General features: G+C 37.4%; 1 protein-coding gene across 3 annotated transcripts in view; it reads right to left on the reverse strand.

The window, feature by feature from the left end:
• The window catches only part of GTPBP8 (GTP binding protein 8 (putative)), a 34,320-nt gene extending 17,696 nt beyond the window's left edge, over nt 1-16,624 (reverse strand). Inside the window, exons 1-6 of one of the 3 annotated variants that reach the window (XM_017547768.2) lie at nt 15,638-16,624; nt 13,651-13,749; nt 11,843-11,973; nt 10,145-10,244; nt 7,494-7,612; nt 1,001-2,504 (exon numbers count right to left, since the gene is read on the reverse strand). In XM_017547768.2, coding sequence (XP_017403257.1) covers nt 2,402-2,504; nt 7,494-7,612; nt 10,145-10,244; nt 11,843-11,973; nt 13,651-13,749; nt 15,638-15,973 — 888 coding nt within the window. In that variant the 5' untranslated portion in view covers nt 15,974-16,624 and the 3' untranslated portion in view covers nt 1,001-2,401. Of the gene's footprint in view, nt 1-1,000; nt 2,505-5,195; nt 6,085-7,493; nt 7,613-10,144; nt 10,245-11,842; nt 11,974-13,650; nt 13,750-15,637 lie in introns of those variants that run through there. The other 2 variants (XM_017547769.2, XM_017547770.2) reach the window with 2 other exon arrangements.
• Nucleotides 16,625-17,329: the final 705 nt, after the last annotated feature.

Below are 17,329 nucleotides of genomic sequence, written 5' to 3' on the forward strand. Positions count from 1 at the left end.
CATAGTTAGCTATGGATATTAGCTAACAGGTATTCAGGGCTTCAAAATTCATTCTTGGGGATGAACCAACTATTGAAAATGTGTTAATTTAAAGAGAAGATTATCCTGTTTTAGAAAAAAAAAAAAAATTAGTATACAGTGAGGGTTTTGTAACACATTTTGATTAGAAGCTATGAGAAAAGTGGTTGAATATTCCTAAGGGATAAAGTGCTTGAGGGGTTTTTACATTGAGGTGGGCCCCCTAAAGCTCTGTAATAACCTAAAAGTGATCTATTTTATGGCTGAAAACGTAGTCTGAGCTGTAGAGAAGCATTCTGTTTAAAATTGGGTTTAAAGGCTGAGCGTGGTGGCTCACACCTGTAATTCCAGCACTTTGGGAGGCTGAGGCGAGTGGATCACAAGATCAGAAGTTCAAGACCAGTCTGACCAACATGGTGAAACCCGTCTCTACTGAAAATACAAAAATTAGCCAGGTGTGGTGGTGCATGCCTGTAATCCCAGCTACTCAGGAGGCTGAGACAGGAGAATTGCTTGAACCCGGGAGGCAGAGGTTGTAGTGAGCTGAGATTGCGCCACTGCATTTCAGCTTGGGTGACAGAGTGAGACTCTACCTCAAAAAAAAACCAAAAAATGGGTTTAAAATCAAGGGTAGATGAGGCAGAGGTAACAACTAAAAGTTAACGAGAAGGGTAGCAAACTGGTGTTTATTGGTTAAACCATTATTCAGTACTCCCCCAGATACAGTGTTCCTTCATATGGCCCTGTTTTGCTGTTTCATTCAAATATTTATAGTAAACTTTCTAATTTATTGAATGTCCATAACATTGTGGGGTACACAGTATGTTTCCCATTTCATAGATGGGTAAATGGAGGATTTTGTTCAAGGGGTTAGATGTGGAACTCAATTCAGGCCCTCTGTTTTCCTTTCAACTTGGAAGTACACCCACCTTCTCCCCACTTAAAAGTCACTGCTTATAGTAAGATAAGAAAATGGTTTGGAAGCAGAGATTATGATTTACTTTATTATAGTGGGCTTCCTCAAAGTTTTCTGTCCATGCTCATCTTTTGAAATCTATGGCATACAGTGAAACAACTGAGCAAGGCAAGGATAAACCTTGTGGAAGTGTACCCTATGTGGAAGCAAAACATCTAAAATGATCAGCTGTTGGAGTTCTGAATTTCCAAACTTGCAGATGACATATGAATCATAATAAGGGTAGCTTACGGCTGTTAGTGTGTCTGGGCCAGAAGCCCTGTCTTCACATTGTTTTATAAACTCTTAGCCTTTATTCCTTTTTCCTTGTTCATTTTCTGCCACAGCATGAAGTCGATTATCCAGATTTGGATAAATACATACTGTCAGTTTTTTTCATTTGTTATGTTTCCTCATGCCCACTCATTACATTATGAACAGATTAGCAGTTACGAGTGAAAAGCTATGACACTGAAGTATGGAGGTATCTCAGCATTCAGCTGATTGCTAGGCAGCTGTACTTTTGAGAACTTGAAAGCAAAATGGGGACACATTCATCTACATTTCAATCAGAGGACATTTGTGTTCTGAAGAAAAACAGATTTGGGGTGAAACTTAATATTTTTCGATGTGGTTCTGGGATTGTACACAGGCACTGGACTTGTAGATAAGTTGTGTATTTTTCTTCTCAGTTGGTAAATTAAAAGTGCTTGAGAATGTTTTTCTGCATCTTAAGCCCAGATTTTTCCTCTCTCTGTCCTTTAAAGTTTGCCGAAGAAACTAGACTGCATAAAAACGTCTATTTGCAACTGCCTTCTTCGTGGCTTAGGTATTAAAACTTCAAAGCATCATCTGAGACAGAGAAGATCACAGAATAAATTTTTACGGAGACAAAGGAAACCACAGAGAAAGCTGCAGTCGACTCTTTTAAGGGAAATTCAGCAGTTCTCTCAAGGGACTCAGAATGTTGCTGCAGATACTGGTGCTAAGTGGAAACTCGCACACTGTACTGTGCATAGAACTCATCTCTACCCTAAGAGTAAGCAATTCTTGAGTAGTGGAGTTTCAATGACTGTCATGCAAACTAAGGAGAAAATGATTCATGAAAATCTTAGAGGCATCCATGAAAATGAAACTGATTCGTACACAGTGATGCAAAGAAATAAAAACAGTACATCAGGAACTATTAAGGAGACAGATGACATTGATGATATTTTTGCTTTAATGGGAGTTTAGATGTTCGTACATGAGACTTAATAAGTGATTACCAAGGCTAGTTCAGTATTCTCTTTTAAGTGGAACTGCTGAGATCTGGAAGTACCACCTGGACTCACAGAGGAGCTGCTTTAGTGCAGCATTGCAGAGGAATTCATTCCATTTCAGTTAGGTTTACATTTAAAGTAGCACCATGCCATTCATCAACAAGTACTACTTTTTGGCTTCAACCACATGCCAGGTGTTAAGATGAAAAGTCTGCCACAGCCTGCCTTTGAGAACCAGATGTAATTCCTTGAGTGAGGCTAGTAAGTCTCTGAGACATTGAATAATTTGACTTACCAGGCAGTTTAATAACCATTTGCAAAAACCATTGTGCCTTGAGGTAGATGAGGAGGGAGGATGAGGAGTAGCAAGGAAACACCTGAAAGGTCATTTTGGCCTCATTAGCTCCATTGTAGGTAGGTCTGCCTCTTAATACTAAAGTTTGTAGCTCCTGACAATTGTGCTGTCTTGTTTATACATTGGAATTGATCATCAAGCTTTGCCACTGCTTGTATTACCAGAGTCTGGTTACAACCGTTATTTCTGTTCATTTGTTCATCTTATATTAAAGTGAGTTTGGAGTTCTCCAAGAAGTTTTAATTTTTATTTGGGTGCCAGTGATTGATTGATTCCAAATAAACCTTTTTTACAAAAAGGATATAAAGTGGTTCATGGTAACATATGAAATATAACAGGATAACAGGTAGTTGAGAAAGTAAAATGAGAAAATCACGTTAGGAGACACAAAATGGACCCAGGAATGAGGCTAGTACGTTTATAATTTGGTGTTGATGCTGTCATCTGATAGGGGATGTTGCTTTATACTATTGCTCTGAGGGAGTACTTCTTAAGTATTTTCAAATAATGATGTGAAGTTTGAGGTATTTTTTGTGTTCTAACTTTTCTGGAATTAGGTTAATAAGCTTTTGTCATACCCTTAACTTTTGTTACATAGAGATTTAAAGAAAAAGCAGTACTGTAGTATGTACTGCATCCTTCTTTTCCATTCTTTATTTGGCTTTCTTCCTTCCCTGTCTGCCTTCTGCATTTTCCCAGTTATCTCTACCAGTGGTTCTCAAACATTAGACTTTTTGAGAATCACCTGTAAGCCCTTTCCCAGAGACTGATAAACGGGCCAGAAACCTGGATTTTTAACAAGGATCCGAAGTGATTTTGGTGCAAGTGGCCCCAAATCCAGTTATATCAACTCTGCTTTAGCTTCTCTGTTGAAGCCTTGTTAACTGGTTTCTTAATCTCTAGTCACTTTTCATACTCCTTTTTGCTGCCTACCAAATGACAGTAGCTATTTAGTGGCTTAAAATATGGACAATAATAAGATTTCATTCCAGAGAAGTCTAGAAAGGCCATTAACGTCTAAGTGTCCTTGTGTTCAATATATTACCTTTACCTATTAGGAAATGGAAGGTTATTAGTAAGAGAACTGGTGTATAGCTTTGTGGACCATAGGGCTAACAAAAAAAAAAAAAAATTTTTTTTGTAGAGATGGAGTTTCACCATGTTGCTTGGGCTGGTCTCAAACTCCTGGACTCAAGAGATCTATCCACTTTGGTCTCCCAAAGTGCTGGGATTATCCACGCCCTAGTAAGTGGCAACTTTATCACTTCTAGACACACAAGTCATTTATAAGAACAGTGTTTGAGACCTCTTGTGTGCGACTTCAAATCCTCTTGGCCTTCTTAACTAAAGTCACTGCTGTGGCAACCAGTTTCAAGTAGGGGCTGAATCTTGCCTTTTGCTCTGGGGACTTCTCACTTCCTGCCCCTGAGCCTCTGACCAGCTGCAGGAATTGCCTGGCACTTGGGTATGTGTACAACCCGGAAGAGGTGTGGGGCCACCCCATCCCCTCATCAAAGAAATTAGCACAGTGTGAAGCTAAAGTAACTCCATCTTGGATGCTAATCTACCATGTTGACTTCTGATAACTTGTTCCAGGAATGCCTCTAAGATTTCTACATTTATCTACTATTAAAATAATACACACTCACTGTAAATCCTGGCCTTAAGCAAATTATATGCTATGCTGCACACAGCATTCTTGCCTTTCCATGAGGGTTGACTTCAGGGTCTCACGTGTTCCTTCTGAAGCATGTATGCCCTTTTCTCCATGGCATATAAGCCTTGGGTCTGCGGGTAACTGCGGGGATCCAGTGTCTCATCACTGCCTGAGACATAGCTTCTGTGCAGAAGTCCCTATTAAATGTTTCTGACAAACTGGATTTGTCAGCCTCTTTCTTTGGCATCTCAGTACCCCCAGCCTTTGAGGGTAGGCTGCATAGAACCTGCTCACTTTTTGTGTTTGTAGAACACATATTTCCTAAGAGTTCTCAGATGTTCCCTCAAGATCTAGCACTAGTGCCTATGTTTTGGCTAACTCAATGAATATGTCATTAATAGGCTTGTCTGTCTTGTTTCATTTTCCCACTGTTCCTGGGATCATTTTCCAAATTTATATATGTACGCTTTTGGCTCAGGCTCTTCTTATAGAACCAAGAATAAGACAAAGCAGTCGAGTAACACTGGCAGACAAATAGATGACTTGTAAGAAAATTCTTGTCACTATGTATTTTAATGAAAGCCTATATTAAAAAAACTTTTTGGCTGAAAACACTGCTGGTTATAATTAGACCAATTCCATGAACTATGAAACAACTGACAATATATTCAGATTGACTTTTCTGAAAAAAGCCACAAAGTTGGTTTATAGCTTTAATTTTTTTATCCAGCAATACAGCTATAATCTTTTACTATTCAGCTTCCATTTGAAAAACTAAGCCACTTATATGAATAGGTCAGTGGCACCTGCACAAAAATCTTTTCTATTAACTTTATTTGAAAGGCTTTATCTTTCCATTCTGAACCTTAAATGTAGCAGTCTAAACTGTTCTGTCAGCTTTTTTCTCTTGCCCTTTGCAAATTAGTTTTCTCACCTAAAGCTATTTTCGTTTTTCGATTTTTCACTAGTGAAAATGTTACTCCCTTATGAAAGGACATTTCATGTGATAAATCTACCTGTGAATTTTGCTATATTTCTTTGTTGGTTTGGCTTAACAAATGTGTAGCTGTCTTCTCATATGCTACCTTTTGTAAAGCCATTCATTTTAATCTTAATAGCTTTCAAGGATACAGTAACAAATGAATTTCAGAGAAATCAAGTAAGTTGCCCAAGATCCAACATACATGATAAACATCAGAACTGGAACCTGAATTCTGTTCTTTTGGTTGTTTCCAACATGGACTAACACATTATCAAGAATGTTTTCAATATTCAAATAGGGACTCACATAGGCTTACATAGGAACATTTATTCATCAACTTACCTATTGATGCCTAACAGAAAAGCAGCCTCCTTTTACTTAGCCTATTTTAATGTTTTTTTTTTTTTTTAAATACACATAGTAGACATTTTCTTTAAAAGACAAAAGCCCAATAGAACAACAAACCCTTCTATATATAGTTATAATAGATTTTCATTTTATGGACTTCTATATGCTCTTGTCAGTTTGTTAAAATAGGGCATCTGTTCTAATGGACACCATAATTCAATTACTTGTAAACCTTTTCTTCCCCGAGGCACTAATTCTTGTTTTGACTTCTCAAAGTTGCAGGTTTTAAAAGCTGAAATGATCTTCCTGGAAGTTACAGATGCACAACATTTAAAATAATGTTGAAATTCTTCTAGGTATTTAACTCCAGTTAGCAGAAAGCTTTTTTCTTTCTTTTTTTTTTTTTGGAATCTTCAGCTAAACTGGGAGCCATTAATTAAGTCAAGATTTCCTGTTACATTTGCTATAAAGCATCTCAGTAGATGGATTCCAGAAAAGGTCACAGCACTGTGAAAAGAAAAAATAATTTTCTTCCTTTCCTCAGAGATTCGTCAACTTAAAAAATTATAAATTCTTGTGATTCCATGCATGAAAGCAGAACATCTTTTAATCTGTTCTAGCTTTCTTCTCTTTCCCCAGCCGCTTCGTGTAGTATTCTAAGATCTGATGATCAATGTTATCCAATCCATTTCCTTCATGATTCCAAAAATTTCAGTATACCTTCCATCTTGCTTTGTTTTCCAGAATTAGTCTTGAATTTTTTTAGGTTTTTTTTTTTTTTTTTTTTTAATTTTTTTTTTGTTTTTTTTTTTTTTTTTTTTTTTTTTTTTTTTTTGTTTTTTTTTTTTGTAACATAAATTCAATTACCTTGTTAGACTTTTCAGGTTTTAAAAAATTTACTATTATTTTATATATTATTTTTATATGATTGTATATATTATTTATCTACCTGTCTTCCTATATCCATCCATCCATCAGTATGGAGATCAGCCAAAATGTTTCTCAGGTATGGATATACTACAGTTTTTTGTTTTTTTTTGTTGTTGTTATTGTTTTTTTTTTTTTTGAGATAGAGTCTTGCTCTGTCACCCAGGCTGGAGTGCAGTGGTGCGATCTTGGCTCACTGCAACCTCTGCCTGTCAGGCTCAAGTGATTCTCCTGCCTCAGCCTCCCGAACAGCTGAGATTACAGGCGTCTGCCACCACACCTGGCATTTTTTTTTATTTTTTAATTTTTCTAGAGACAGGGTTTCACCATGTTGACCAGGCTGGTGTTGGACTCCTGACCTCAGGTGATCTGCCTGCCTCGGTCTCCCAAAAGTGCTGGGATTACAGGCATGAGCCACTGTGGCTGGCCTTCAAATGCCTTTAGTTTTAAGTGACACCTTAATTTAAGAAACACTCATATAATATTACAGGTTTTCAGTACATAAAGTTATAAAAACAATTCAACCAGCAAGTGGATAAAGAAAATGTGGTATAATGTTTCATGGACTACTACTCAGCCATAAAATGGAACAAAATAATGGCATTTGAAGCAACCTGGATGGAGGTGAAGACCATTATTCTAAGTGAAGGAACTCAGGAATGAAAAACCAAATACTGTATGTTCTCACTTATAAGTGGGAGCTAAGCTATGACGACACAAAGGTATAAGAATGATAAAATGGACTTTGGAGACCCAAGAGAAAGGTGGGAGAGGTAAGCGATAAAAGACTTCACATAGGGTACAATGTACACTGCTCAGGTGATGGGTGCACTAAAATCTCAGAAATAACCACTGAAGTATGTTTGCATGCAACCAAAAACCACCTGTTCCCCAAAAACTATTGAAATAAAACAAAAATTTAAAAACCGATGACATTCTCATTTATATTACTTCATTAAAAACAGAAAACAAAACAATTCAATTCTTACCTTACAGCAAACAACTGAGGAAAACATCCTTGAGTTTTCGTGCTAACAAATTTCTGGATCTCAAGCACTTGTTTTAAAAGATGTCCTTTGGAAGATTTGTCAATTTTTGTTAATACAATCTATAAGAAAACAAATTTTTAAGCATTAGCAAAGTGGTTGTTCATAATTTTACGCATTTTAGCTACAATATTTCATTTATAACTAGGTTACCCGTGTAAATTTCTTATCTCTTTATACCTATTTCCTCATCTAAAAAATAACAAATCCATAAAGGAGGAACTGTGAAGATTAAATGAGCAAATGTCTGAAACACATCAAGTATACAGTATGTGTCTGCTGCTTACAGTGCTTTAATCACACAGGGCCATAATATCTTGGAAAGATCAATGAGAAGGGTCATATTTGCAATTGTGATACATGTTTAGATCACAATATACCTGACAGATTAGGATATATAAATGAATATTGGCTTTATCTATATAAAATTGCCCATTTGTAATCAGTTTTTGACCTATACTCTAAAGAAAAAATCAAAAATCAGGTATTTGTAGGTTGTAGCTACTAGTTATATTCCAAGTCAGTCCAGAATTTTACTTGTCCAAAGACAAGTACATAGTGCAGAAAGGTCAAAGTATGGATGATTACAAAAATCAATTAAATATAAAACCTTAATCCACCAGGTATTCCTGGTGAGATTCTGTAAGATTAAATTTCCTGGCAAATCATTTATGCTTTTTAGTCATAAAAGATGCTAATGGCAGGAGTGTGTGGTGTCATGATATATATACTGTATTGGTTTATGTCCATGGTTACTTTCTCATAACTCCCATAGCCCTTGTTACAATCTTTTGTTATAATGTTGGATGTGTTGGGCATCGGGAAACAAAATCTTTCTGACCTCCTGCCTTCCATTCTCCTGCCTTCCATTCTCCTGCCCTAAGACAAGACTTGTAATCTTCCCTCACCTTTCTGATTGTGGGTCATATGACCCTCATTCCAGAGAGGGTCCCACTCCATACCCGGGGGAAGGAATGCTGATGTCATGAATCTTCCATTAAAGCCCAGGAAGACTTGGTTTGGAGAGCTTTCAAATAGCTGAACACAGGGAGGTTTCTAGAGGGTGGCATGCCCAAGGAGGACACACAGGTTCTGTGCATCTTCACTGTATCCTTTGCAACATACTTTATAATACCATCAGTAAGCATGTTTCTCTGAGTTCTGTGACCTACTCCAGCAATTAAACCCAAAAAGGGGATAGTAGGAACCCTGACTTGAAGCCAGTTTTGATATTCTAGAGGCCCAAAATTGTGACTAGTGTCTGAAACTGGGTGAGAGGGGCAGTCTTGGGGACTGAATCCTCAATAGAATCCTTAATACGTAGGATCTGATGCTATCTCCAGGTAGATAGTATGAGAATCAAATTTTCAGACACCCAGCTGCTGTCCTCTGCTTGTTGGTGGGGAAAACCCCCGACACATTGGGCCACAGAAGTCTTCTGTGTTAACTGTTGTGGTATGAGAGCAGACGAAAAACATAGTTCCAGTGTTTTTCCCATAATAAGAAGCAGAATGGGTGTGGTTTCTAATTACCTGTGAATCCCTCCACAAATGGGAGTCTTTCCTCATAAAGACAAATGTACTGATATTTAAAAGGAGATACAGATAAAGTTTCTCTATTCTAGTTCCTTTTCCAACAAAGAAAGTAGTATTTCCTTAAAGTTAAAATTAAGGAAAATACATGATTTCATAAATTGGTATCTGTGATACCAAATAAGGAATACTATTACTTAGTTTGGCAATATTTAGGCATTTTTACTAAGTAGACTATCAATCCTTTGACTCCTCATAACTATAAATTATCTCTGATGCTTCATAGGACTTTTGCAAACCCCAAGAATTCCATGACCCCAAGAATAAAAGTGGTTAACTAGTAGTAACATGATGTGATTTGTATTAAACTCCACTGTTACATATTAGTGGCTTTCTGACATCATTTTGAACCGAAATTATAGTTACTGGGCTCTTCACTTTTCTTTGGAAAGAAACTTTAAGAGGGCTATTTTATCTGGAAGTCTCACAAAGCAAAATTAATGTGGATACCAACCTACAATTCTCTATTCTATTCTAGGTCAAAAGACAAACAGTACTGCTAAGAAATTCCCAGAAGAAATTTTGTTTGATTTAAAAATATAAAAATCCTACTTGTGTGTATTGGAGGCTGCTATATTCTTGGAACAATTTTAAAATTTTAAGCAACTTTTTAAGTTGCAGTTTTATTCACATTCTTATAAGTACTATCTGCTAAGCTGCTATTAAAGAGCTACTGACTTGTTCTGAACAAATATTTATGTTGCTATAAAAAGAAAAAAATATGAAAACTACATAGGAACATTAAATGAACAGGTTAAAGCAACCTTTACTTTGACTATAATTTTCAAAACATAGAGCTGAGAGATGGAAAAGAATAAAAGTGCCACAGAACTTACTTTAATTAATATTAATGGATGATTAACTGAAAAGATTATTCAAAAGGCACCCTCCTTTATCTTTTGAGGAGGCAATACAAGCTCAATTGTTAAAAGGTACATGTATGCACAGCTGCACATAGAACTGATATCTAAATTGCAACCATGATTCAAAGGAAGTACTTACCACATAAGGTAATGCAAATTCTTCACACATTTCAATGGCAATATTGTCTGTTTTTTGAATTCCAACAACACTATCCACTAATAAAAATGTTCTCCTCAAGCTATAATAATGTAGAAATGAAAATTAATGGCAATATAAAATATACCCATTTATTTATCCCCTCTTCCTTACTATACTAAGAAATTTTCATTTGAATGATTCTCAATCCAAAATTTAAAAAATTTCTTGAGGCAAAAGGAATTCTCAATTTGCCAGAAGTTTATCCTGCAGTCCAGTTGGTCTCAATTCTATTTACTTTCAATAACTAAATTCACTAAATATTAATTTAATTCAATAAGGATATATTGGACATAAGACATTCTGCCTGGGGCTTGATATGAGAGTGTTCCCACCTCTAAAAACCTTAAACTTGAGGAGAAGTAAGAGACACAAATCAAATTAACCATAAATTACAGATTATGAATTATAAAAATCAAATTAACCATAAGTTATAGAAACTTTTTTTTTTTTTAAGACAGAGTCTCATTCTATCACCTAGGCTGCAATGCAATGGCATGATCTTGGCTCAGTAACCTCTGCCTCCTGGGTTCAAGTGATTCTTCTGCCTCAGTATCCCAAGCAGCTAGGATTAAAGGCATGCACCACCATGCCTGGCTAATTTTTTTGTTATTTTTTATTTTTAGTAGATGCAGTGTTTTGCCATGTTGCCAGGCTGGTCTCGAACTTCTGACCTAAAGTAATCTACTCGCCTCGACCTCCCACAGTGATGGGATTGCAGGCGTGAGCCGCCGTGCCTGGCCTGTATAGAAATTTTTTAATATTACTGTAAGACTAACAGATAATAGAAGCCAGACACATTATATTTTGCATTTTCTTATGTAAATATTTGATTTTACCCTCTATGTAAAGCTACAACAAAGATACTTATAAACTTTTTTTTTACATTTTAAAAGATTAACATCAATTTTCTATATATTGTGCAATTACTGAAACAACTATCACTTGACTACATAAGGAGACAAAAAAGAGGTAACATTTGCAGCAGCTGTGATGTCTGAAGTATTTTAAAAATGATCAGAATTTGCTGGTTTTAACCAATAATTTTCATTTTCAAAATTAGCCAACTAAGAGTTTGGTTTTAAAAAAAGCTAACGGGCTGGGGTGCAGCAGCTCACGCCTGTAATCCCACACTTTGGGAGGCTGAGGTGGCAGATCACCTGAGGTCAGGAGTTCAAGACCAGCCTGGCCGACATGGTGAAACCCTGTCTCTACTAAAAATACAAAAATGAGCCCGGCACAATGGCGCAGCTACTCGGGAGGCTGAGGCAGGAGAATCACTTGAACCTGGGAGACGGAGGTTGCAGTGACCCGAGATCGTGTCACTGCACTCTGGCCTGGGTGTCTGGTCTCAAAAAAAAAAAAAAAAAAACTATGCTGAATTACTCTTTAGTTTCAATCTCAATTTGAGAAAACACTAAAATTTAATATTAAGGGTAAGCTAAACTACAGACAGAGAATAAGCAAGCAGTACATACCTTGGTCCTAAATACTGTATAATATTATGAGAATAAAATGGGCCTTATAAAATAAGTCATTTGATAAAACTGAAGTGTTGACCATGTGTATATTACTCTACTGATGAAAACATGCCTTGGAGTTAAATGTATACCTATTATTATAAGAAAATCTTTTCCTTACTTGCTTCGTTCTTTTAGGTAGGTCTCTACCATGTCGGCAAAATCTTCAGGTGCTCTAAAGCCATACCCTGGCATGTCCACCACCGTAAAATGTTTTCCAACTTTGAAAAAATTCATTTTCTTTGTGTGTCCCTGATTAAGTAAATGGAAAAAGAAAAGCTGTCTTAAAATATGTCTTCCATCTACTTAATGATTCCAAATCTTTTCCACTCAATCAAATATTATTAAAAGCCAAGTATATAACCTTAACTACGCTGATGATGACAAGACAGAAGGGCAATGGCTGGAGATAAGTTTAGAACATACTCCTTTTTCCTTCATTTTACAAAAAGAATCTGTATGACTTAAGAACTTTAGATTCCATATTAGAAACATGTAGGCAAAATATTTTGGAGTCTTTCCTATTTCATTAACCCTTAGTAAAAAATTCACCCTGTTCTAAATTGTGACTGCATCAATCAATATTCTCTGATGAACAATGTATCTCCACTTTAAAGAGAAACTAATTATGGCAAGGATAAGTTAAAATGCTTACCATTAGACATACATGTTTTCATAAAACCTAGATCCAAAGTCTGATCATTTCTTATACCTAGACTATTGCTTCCCTAAAATCAAGATATTTTGCATGTTTTATTAGGTGGATTTTAGTGCTTTCATTAAACAATTTTTATTGCATGCATAACATCATATTTGTGCAACTAAAATTGATGTAAAGATGGTGAAAAGTGGTTTATTTGTAGTTTTGTGTCCATAGGACATTTATTAATCAGAAAAGATTATATAGGCAATTTTAAAAGTTAATTGTTTGGATCTTATAAAGATCTTTCCTTATCAAAGGAAAGATTTATAAATGGTCATTTTAAGTTCCTAGTTTATTTGTCTATAGGAAAATGATTTTAGAATTACAGATTGGGAATGTCAAGAATACATTTCCTCCATTGCTCTCTCACAAAAGGAAGGAGATCACTCTACCTAGAAGTGAAAATTTAGCTGATTGATTTGGTGAGGCAGGGCAGGAGTAAGGATGGGAGGGTTAAGGAATGGAAAGAATCATTAGCAATGGAGCCAGAGAATCATTATATGAAGTGGGGAGCAAGAAAAGACCCAGTGAAGTCTCATGGAAGGGTTCCAACTCAAAGAAAAGTGTGCGTGTATGTTTGTGCACGCACACGTACTTGCATGCATGCACTTGCACGCATGCGCGCAGGTATGGTGAACATTAGGGTTGGTGGAAAGGTTTACCATGGCCAGATAAGGTGAGAGAAAGTGGGCGTGATTTTGAAGAAAGGGTATCTTAGATATTGGTAGAGACCATGTTGTTGAGAAGAAAGTAGAGGAAAATGACAGCTATTACAGCAGACTGGCTAAGATAATAAGGACATAAGAATATGCCCGATGTGTATGTGTAACTAATTCATGTACTTTATACCTTAGAGAAGATGATAGGAGGAAAAAAGCAAAAAAACCTAAAAGCTGTTTCCCCTAAAATCAATGTAGAACTAGATGATCACTCTCACAGAAGGAAATAGAATGACAATAAGACACTTTATTTGGCAACTCTTTGCAAAATTTGGATAAAGAAATATTTCCTGAAGATACTGTCAAGACTACTCAAATAAATCCAGCTACACTTCCTTTTCTTCAGAGAACTATGAAGGCGTTAGAATATCTTACTTTATTACTTTTTTGAAAGAAATAACTTCTCTAGGAACTTAGCAGTTATGATTTCTTATACTTTCAAACATTTATTATTCATGCCAGTTAATCCAAGAGATAGTCCAAACATATTTAAAAATTTCAACATACTGGTGTTTTGGAGATTCTGACTTCAACCTCAGGGGCCAGTGAAAATAAAGCCTTGATTAGGGAGGATTTTCCAACATTGCTTCTGCCTATAAAACACACCTATACAAGAAAAAAGAAAATAAGTACTAGCCGTATATGATATTCTGCATTAGCTGCAAAAAACCTCAAATTCTAACATAGCTAATATTTATTGAATGAATTCAATGTGCCAGGTACTATTTTAAGCATTCGGCATATATTTTCTTATTTATTTTTTTACAGCATCCGAGGAGGTAGGTGATATCCCCATTTTACAGACGAGAGTACACAACTAACCCAAAATTATACAGACAGTAAATCAATTGGGACTTGAACTCAGGACATGTATATCTAGAATCTGTGCTTTTAGTTTCACTACGCTACTCAATAATACATGCAACTTTTATTGAACATTTCATATTTACAAAGCTTTTTGGAGTAAAAACTAGATGTAGTTCAACAAAACTGATGAAAAGTACTACTACATGTTTGGAAGCACATTTTCTCAAGGACTCCCGTGGTATACTGTAACACCACTGCAATTTAAAAAGTTACTCTTTCCCTTGACCACTCTTGTTCCAATTAAGCTTTTCTCCTCTGCTTTTGAACATGGTATTGGAGGTGAGGGGTACAATACCAATCAATTGTTCTAAATGAGGACAGTACTGGCCCTTGGGGGACATTTTTGGAGATTTTAAGGGCATTTATGGTTATCAAGACAATTGGGGGACATTTAGTAGCCAGGGGCCAGGGATCCTATCCTGCAAAATTCTGGTCAGTCCTTCAAAATTAATTGATCTGAGTCTTGCAAAAATTTTAAATGCTCTGCCAGAGCAAACCTCATGCTAATATGTTGATAAAACTGAATTTTAAAAACAAATTGCAAAAAAATCCAGTAATTTAGAAGCTTAAATAAAAAAGCAATGGCTCTCTCAAAATCATTAAATAATTTAGGTACTCCGAATCCTGACTATAGTTCTACATATATTTAGAAGAAAAATCTCTGGGCAACGGTGCAGTTACTGTAAATACATATGGAGAGTTCAGCTGCCTTTTAGCAGACTTAGAACAGAATATCGTTGAATTGTAGGACATGAAAAAATGCTTACTCATGAAATTTCACTAATAAAAGCTGCTATTAAAAACTTTCCTTGGGAGGGCGAGGCGGGTGGATCACGAGGTCAAGAGATCGAGACCATCCCGGTCAACATGGTGAAACCCTGTCTCTACTAAAAATACAAAACATTAGCTGGGCATGGTGGCGCGTGCCTGTAATCCCAGCTACTCAGGAGGCTGAAGCAGGAGAATTGCCTGAACCCAGGAGGCGGAGGCTGCGGTGAGCCGAGATCGCGCCATTGCACTCCAGCCTGGGTAACAAGAGTGAAACTCTGTCTCAAAAAAAAAAAAAACTTTCCACATTATTGCCATCTAGAGATTATTATTTTTGCACATGATAGGAAGTTTTGGCGAAAGTTAATTATTGATAAGGATCATCTCATTTGTGAAACTTATTCGTTTCCTATTGTTCACTGTCTAAATTCTGTCTGATTTGTCTGGCATGTTTTCCCTACTTATTTAAATAGGGGAAAAAAAAAAAAAAAGACAAGTTACTATTTTGAATGCTTAGTTAGGGTCTCAAAATCTTTTAAAGTATTAAGTCTTCTATATTCATTCCCAAATAATGTAAACTGTATCCAGGCAGTCTCTGGCTTACGTGGGTCGACTTAACGATTTTTGACTTTACGATGGGCTTATGGGGTACTGACTGCATTTTCTACCCACGATGGATTTCCCGGGTATCCCCACGTACATGGAGCATCGGCATATCCTTATTTCGTTAAAATAATATATGCGCCCACACAAAGCTAGAAAATACAACAGCAAAATCACCCGCTAGCCCCATGGCAGAGGCAGTAGTTAGCGCTGGGACGCCGGAGCGCAGGCAAACCGTGAGAATCGCCGCTCTCACCTCAGGCCGGAGGAGGTCCGGGGCGTGGTCCATACGGATGGCGGAGCTGACGTATTCGATGCGGTTATGTTCAGTGGCCTTGAAGACGCTCTCCGCCCTCGCGATGTCCTCCGGGCTCGGGTTAAAAATCCGCAGGTGAAGGTCTTGCCTCCTGTCGGGGGCGAGGTACCGCTCGACTTCCTGCAGCGGGTACAGCAGCTTCCTCAGCTGCTGCTTCGGAAGCCGCAGCACCTCAGCAAAGGCCTGGGACGTGCTCTGACAGCGGCTCAGTCGCCCCAGCACCGCAGGCATTTCAAAGAGCTTTTCCGCTCCCAGCCGCAGCCCGGACACCGCCATCCTGCCCTCCCAGAAGGTCGGCGGCGAGACTTGTCCTGGGGCCTGGGTTGCGCGTGCGTGGCCTCCCGCTGCCGCGACGCCTGCTGGGAGTTGTAGTCTCCTCTGGCCTCGCTCTTCCTGTCTAAGCTTTTTGCGTTCAGTGCGCGGGAGGCGGGTGGAGGCGGGTGGAGGCGGGTGGAGGGAGGCGGTGACCCACGGGGAACAGCTCACTGGATTTCTTTAACACCTTGCCCTTAACGATTATTTCTTACTGGAAGGATGTTTAACGGTTTCCAGAGGTGAAAGACCTACCTGGTCATGTGGCCCTTGAGTCTCAAGCGAAGGACTAAAAGTGTGAAACTGATGCGTTCCAGGCACGTTTGATTTTCACAGTTTCTGGTTATCTTATTAACCATTGACGTTCATCATATGTCCACATCACTAGAACAAACACTTTTGCAAAAAAGAAAAGTGCTGGTGAGAAATGTTATTGAAATAACACCTCGTTTTCGGGAAAGGGACTGTTTGTATTTCAGCCTTCTCTGTAGCTGCAGGAAATGTCATCAAATTTTAGAGATTTCTTACAAAAACAGTTTTGCACAGATGGTACAGAACTGTTTCGTGGACGTTTCATAATATGACCTTATTTCTGCCTAAAGCCGATCCGTGCTGGAATGGGAGATAGAGATATCATAATGATGAAATGAATAACTGAAAAATATTCGCATGTAAAAAAAAAAAAAAAAAACCTAGGTTTTCTAAATCATCAGCAGCAAATAGCAAAGAAAGGGTAACTCATGGCCTCTTGAGCTATTTCCCAGGTTGTTGAGTAACTAAACAGGACAATTATTGAATAAATATGATACAAAAATTAATGAAGAGACTCAACGACTTTGAGGGCAGCCACTACAGCAGCCTGATGTGCTGCTGGCTGGCTTTTTATTGATCTTTGCATTAGGGTTTGGGGTGCCTTTCTGTTTGCTATTCTCTCTCCTCCATATATAAAAGTGTATATAACACTTCGTTGTATACATCAGAAATTTGGGATTCTTATTACTATGTATGTAATATGCTTTGAAAGTGCTTTTGCATGTGCCATTTTGTTTTCAAACGTTGGAGCCCCAGGTTTGGAATTGAGAGCATGAAAGAGTTTTGGCAATTCTTAGAAAGGTTTTAGAGGTGTTCCAGGACTAATAGACACATTTTAGAATTATTTGACAAGACAGTTTTTGCAGCAAATTGTCTTGTCATGCAAAGTCTGAGGGAACACACAGTCTACTGGAAAGAAATATGACTAGTAAAACCACTTGACAATTTATCTTTTTTTCTCTTTCACTTCATCTTTAAAAAGCATCTATATAAACAAAGCATATAAAA

The sequence above is a fragment of the Cebus imitator genome, unplaced genomic scaffold (genome assembly GCF_001604975.1).
Source record: "Cebus imitator isolate Cc_AM_T3 unplaced genomic scaffold, Cebus_imitator-1.0 Scaffold201, whole genome shotgun sequence".
Taxonomy (NCBI): Eukaryota; Metazoa; Chordata; class Mammalia; order Primates; family Cebidae; genus Cebus; species Cebus imitator.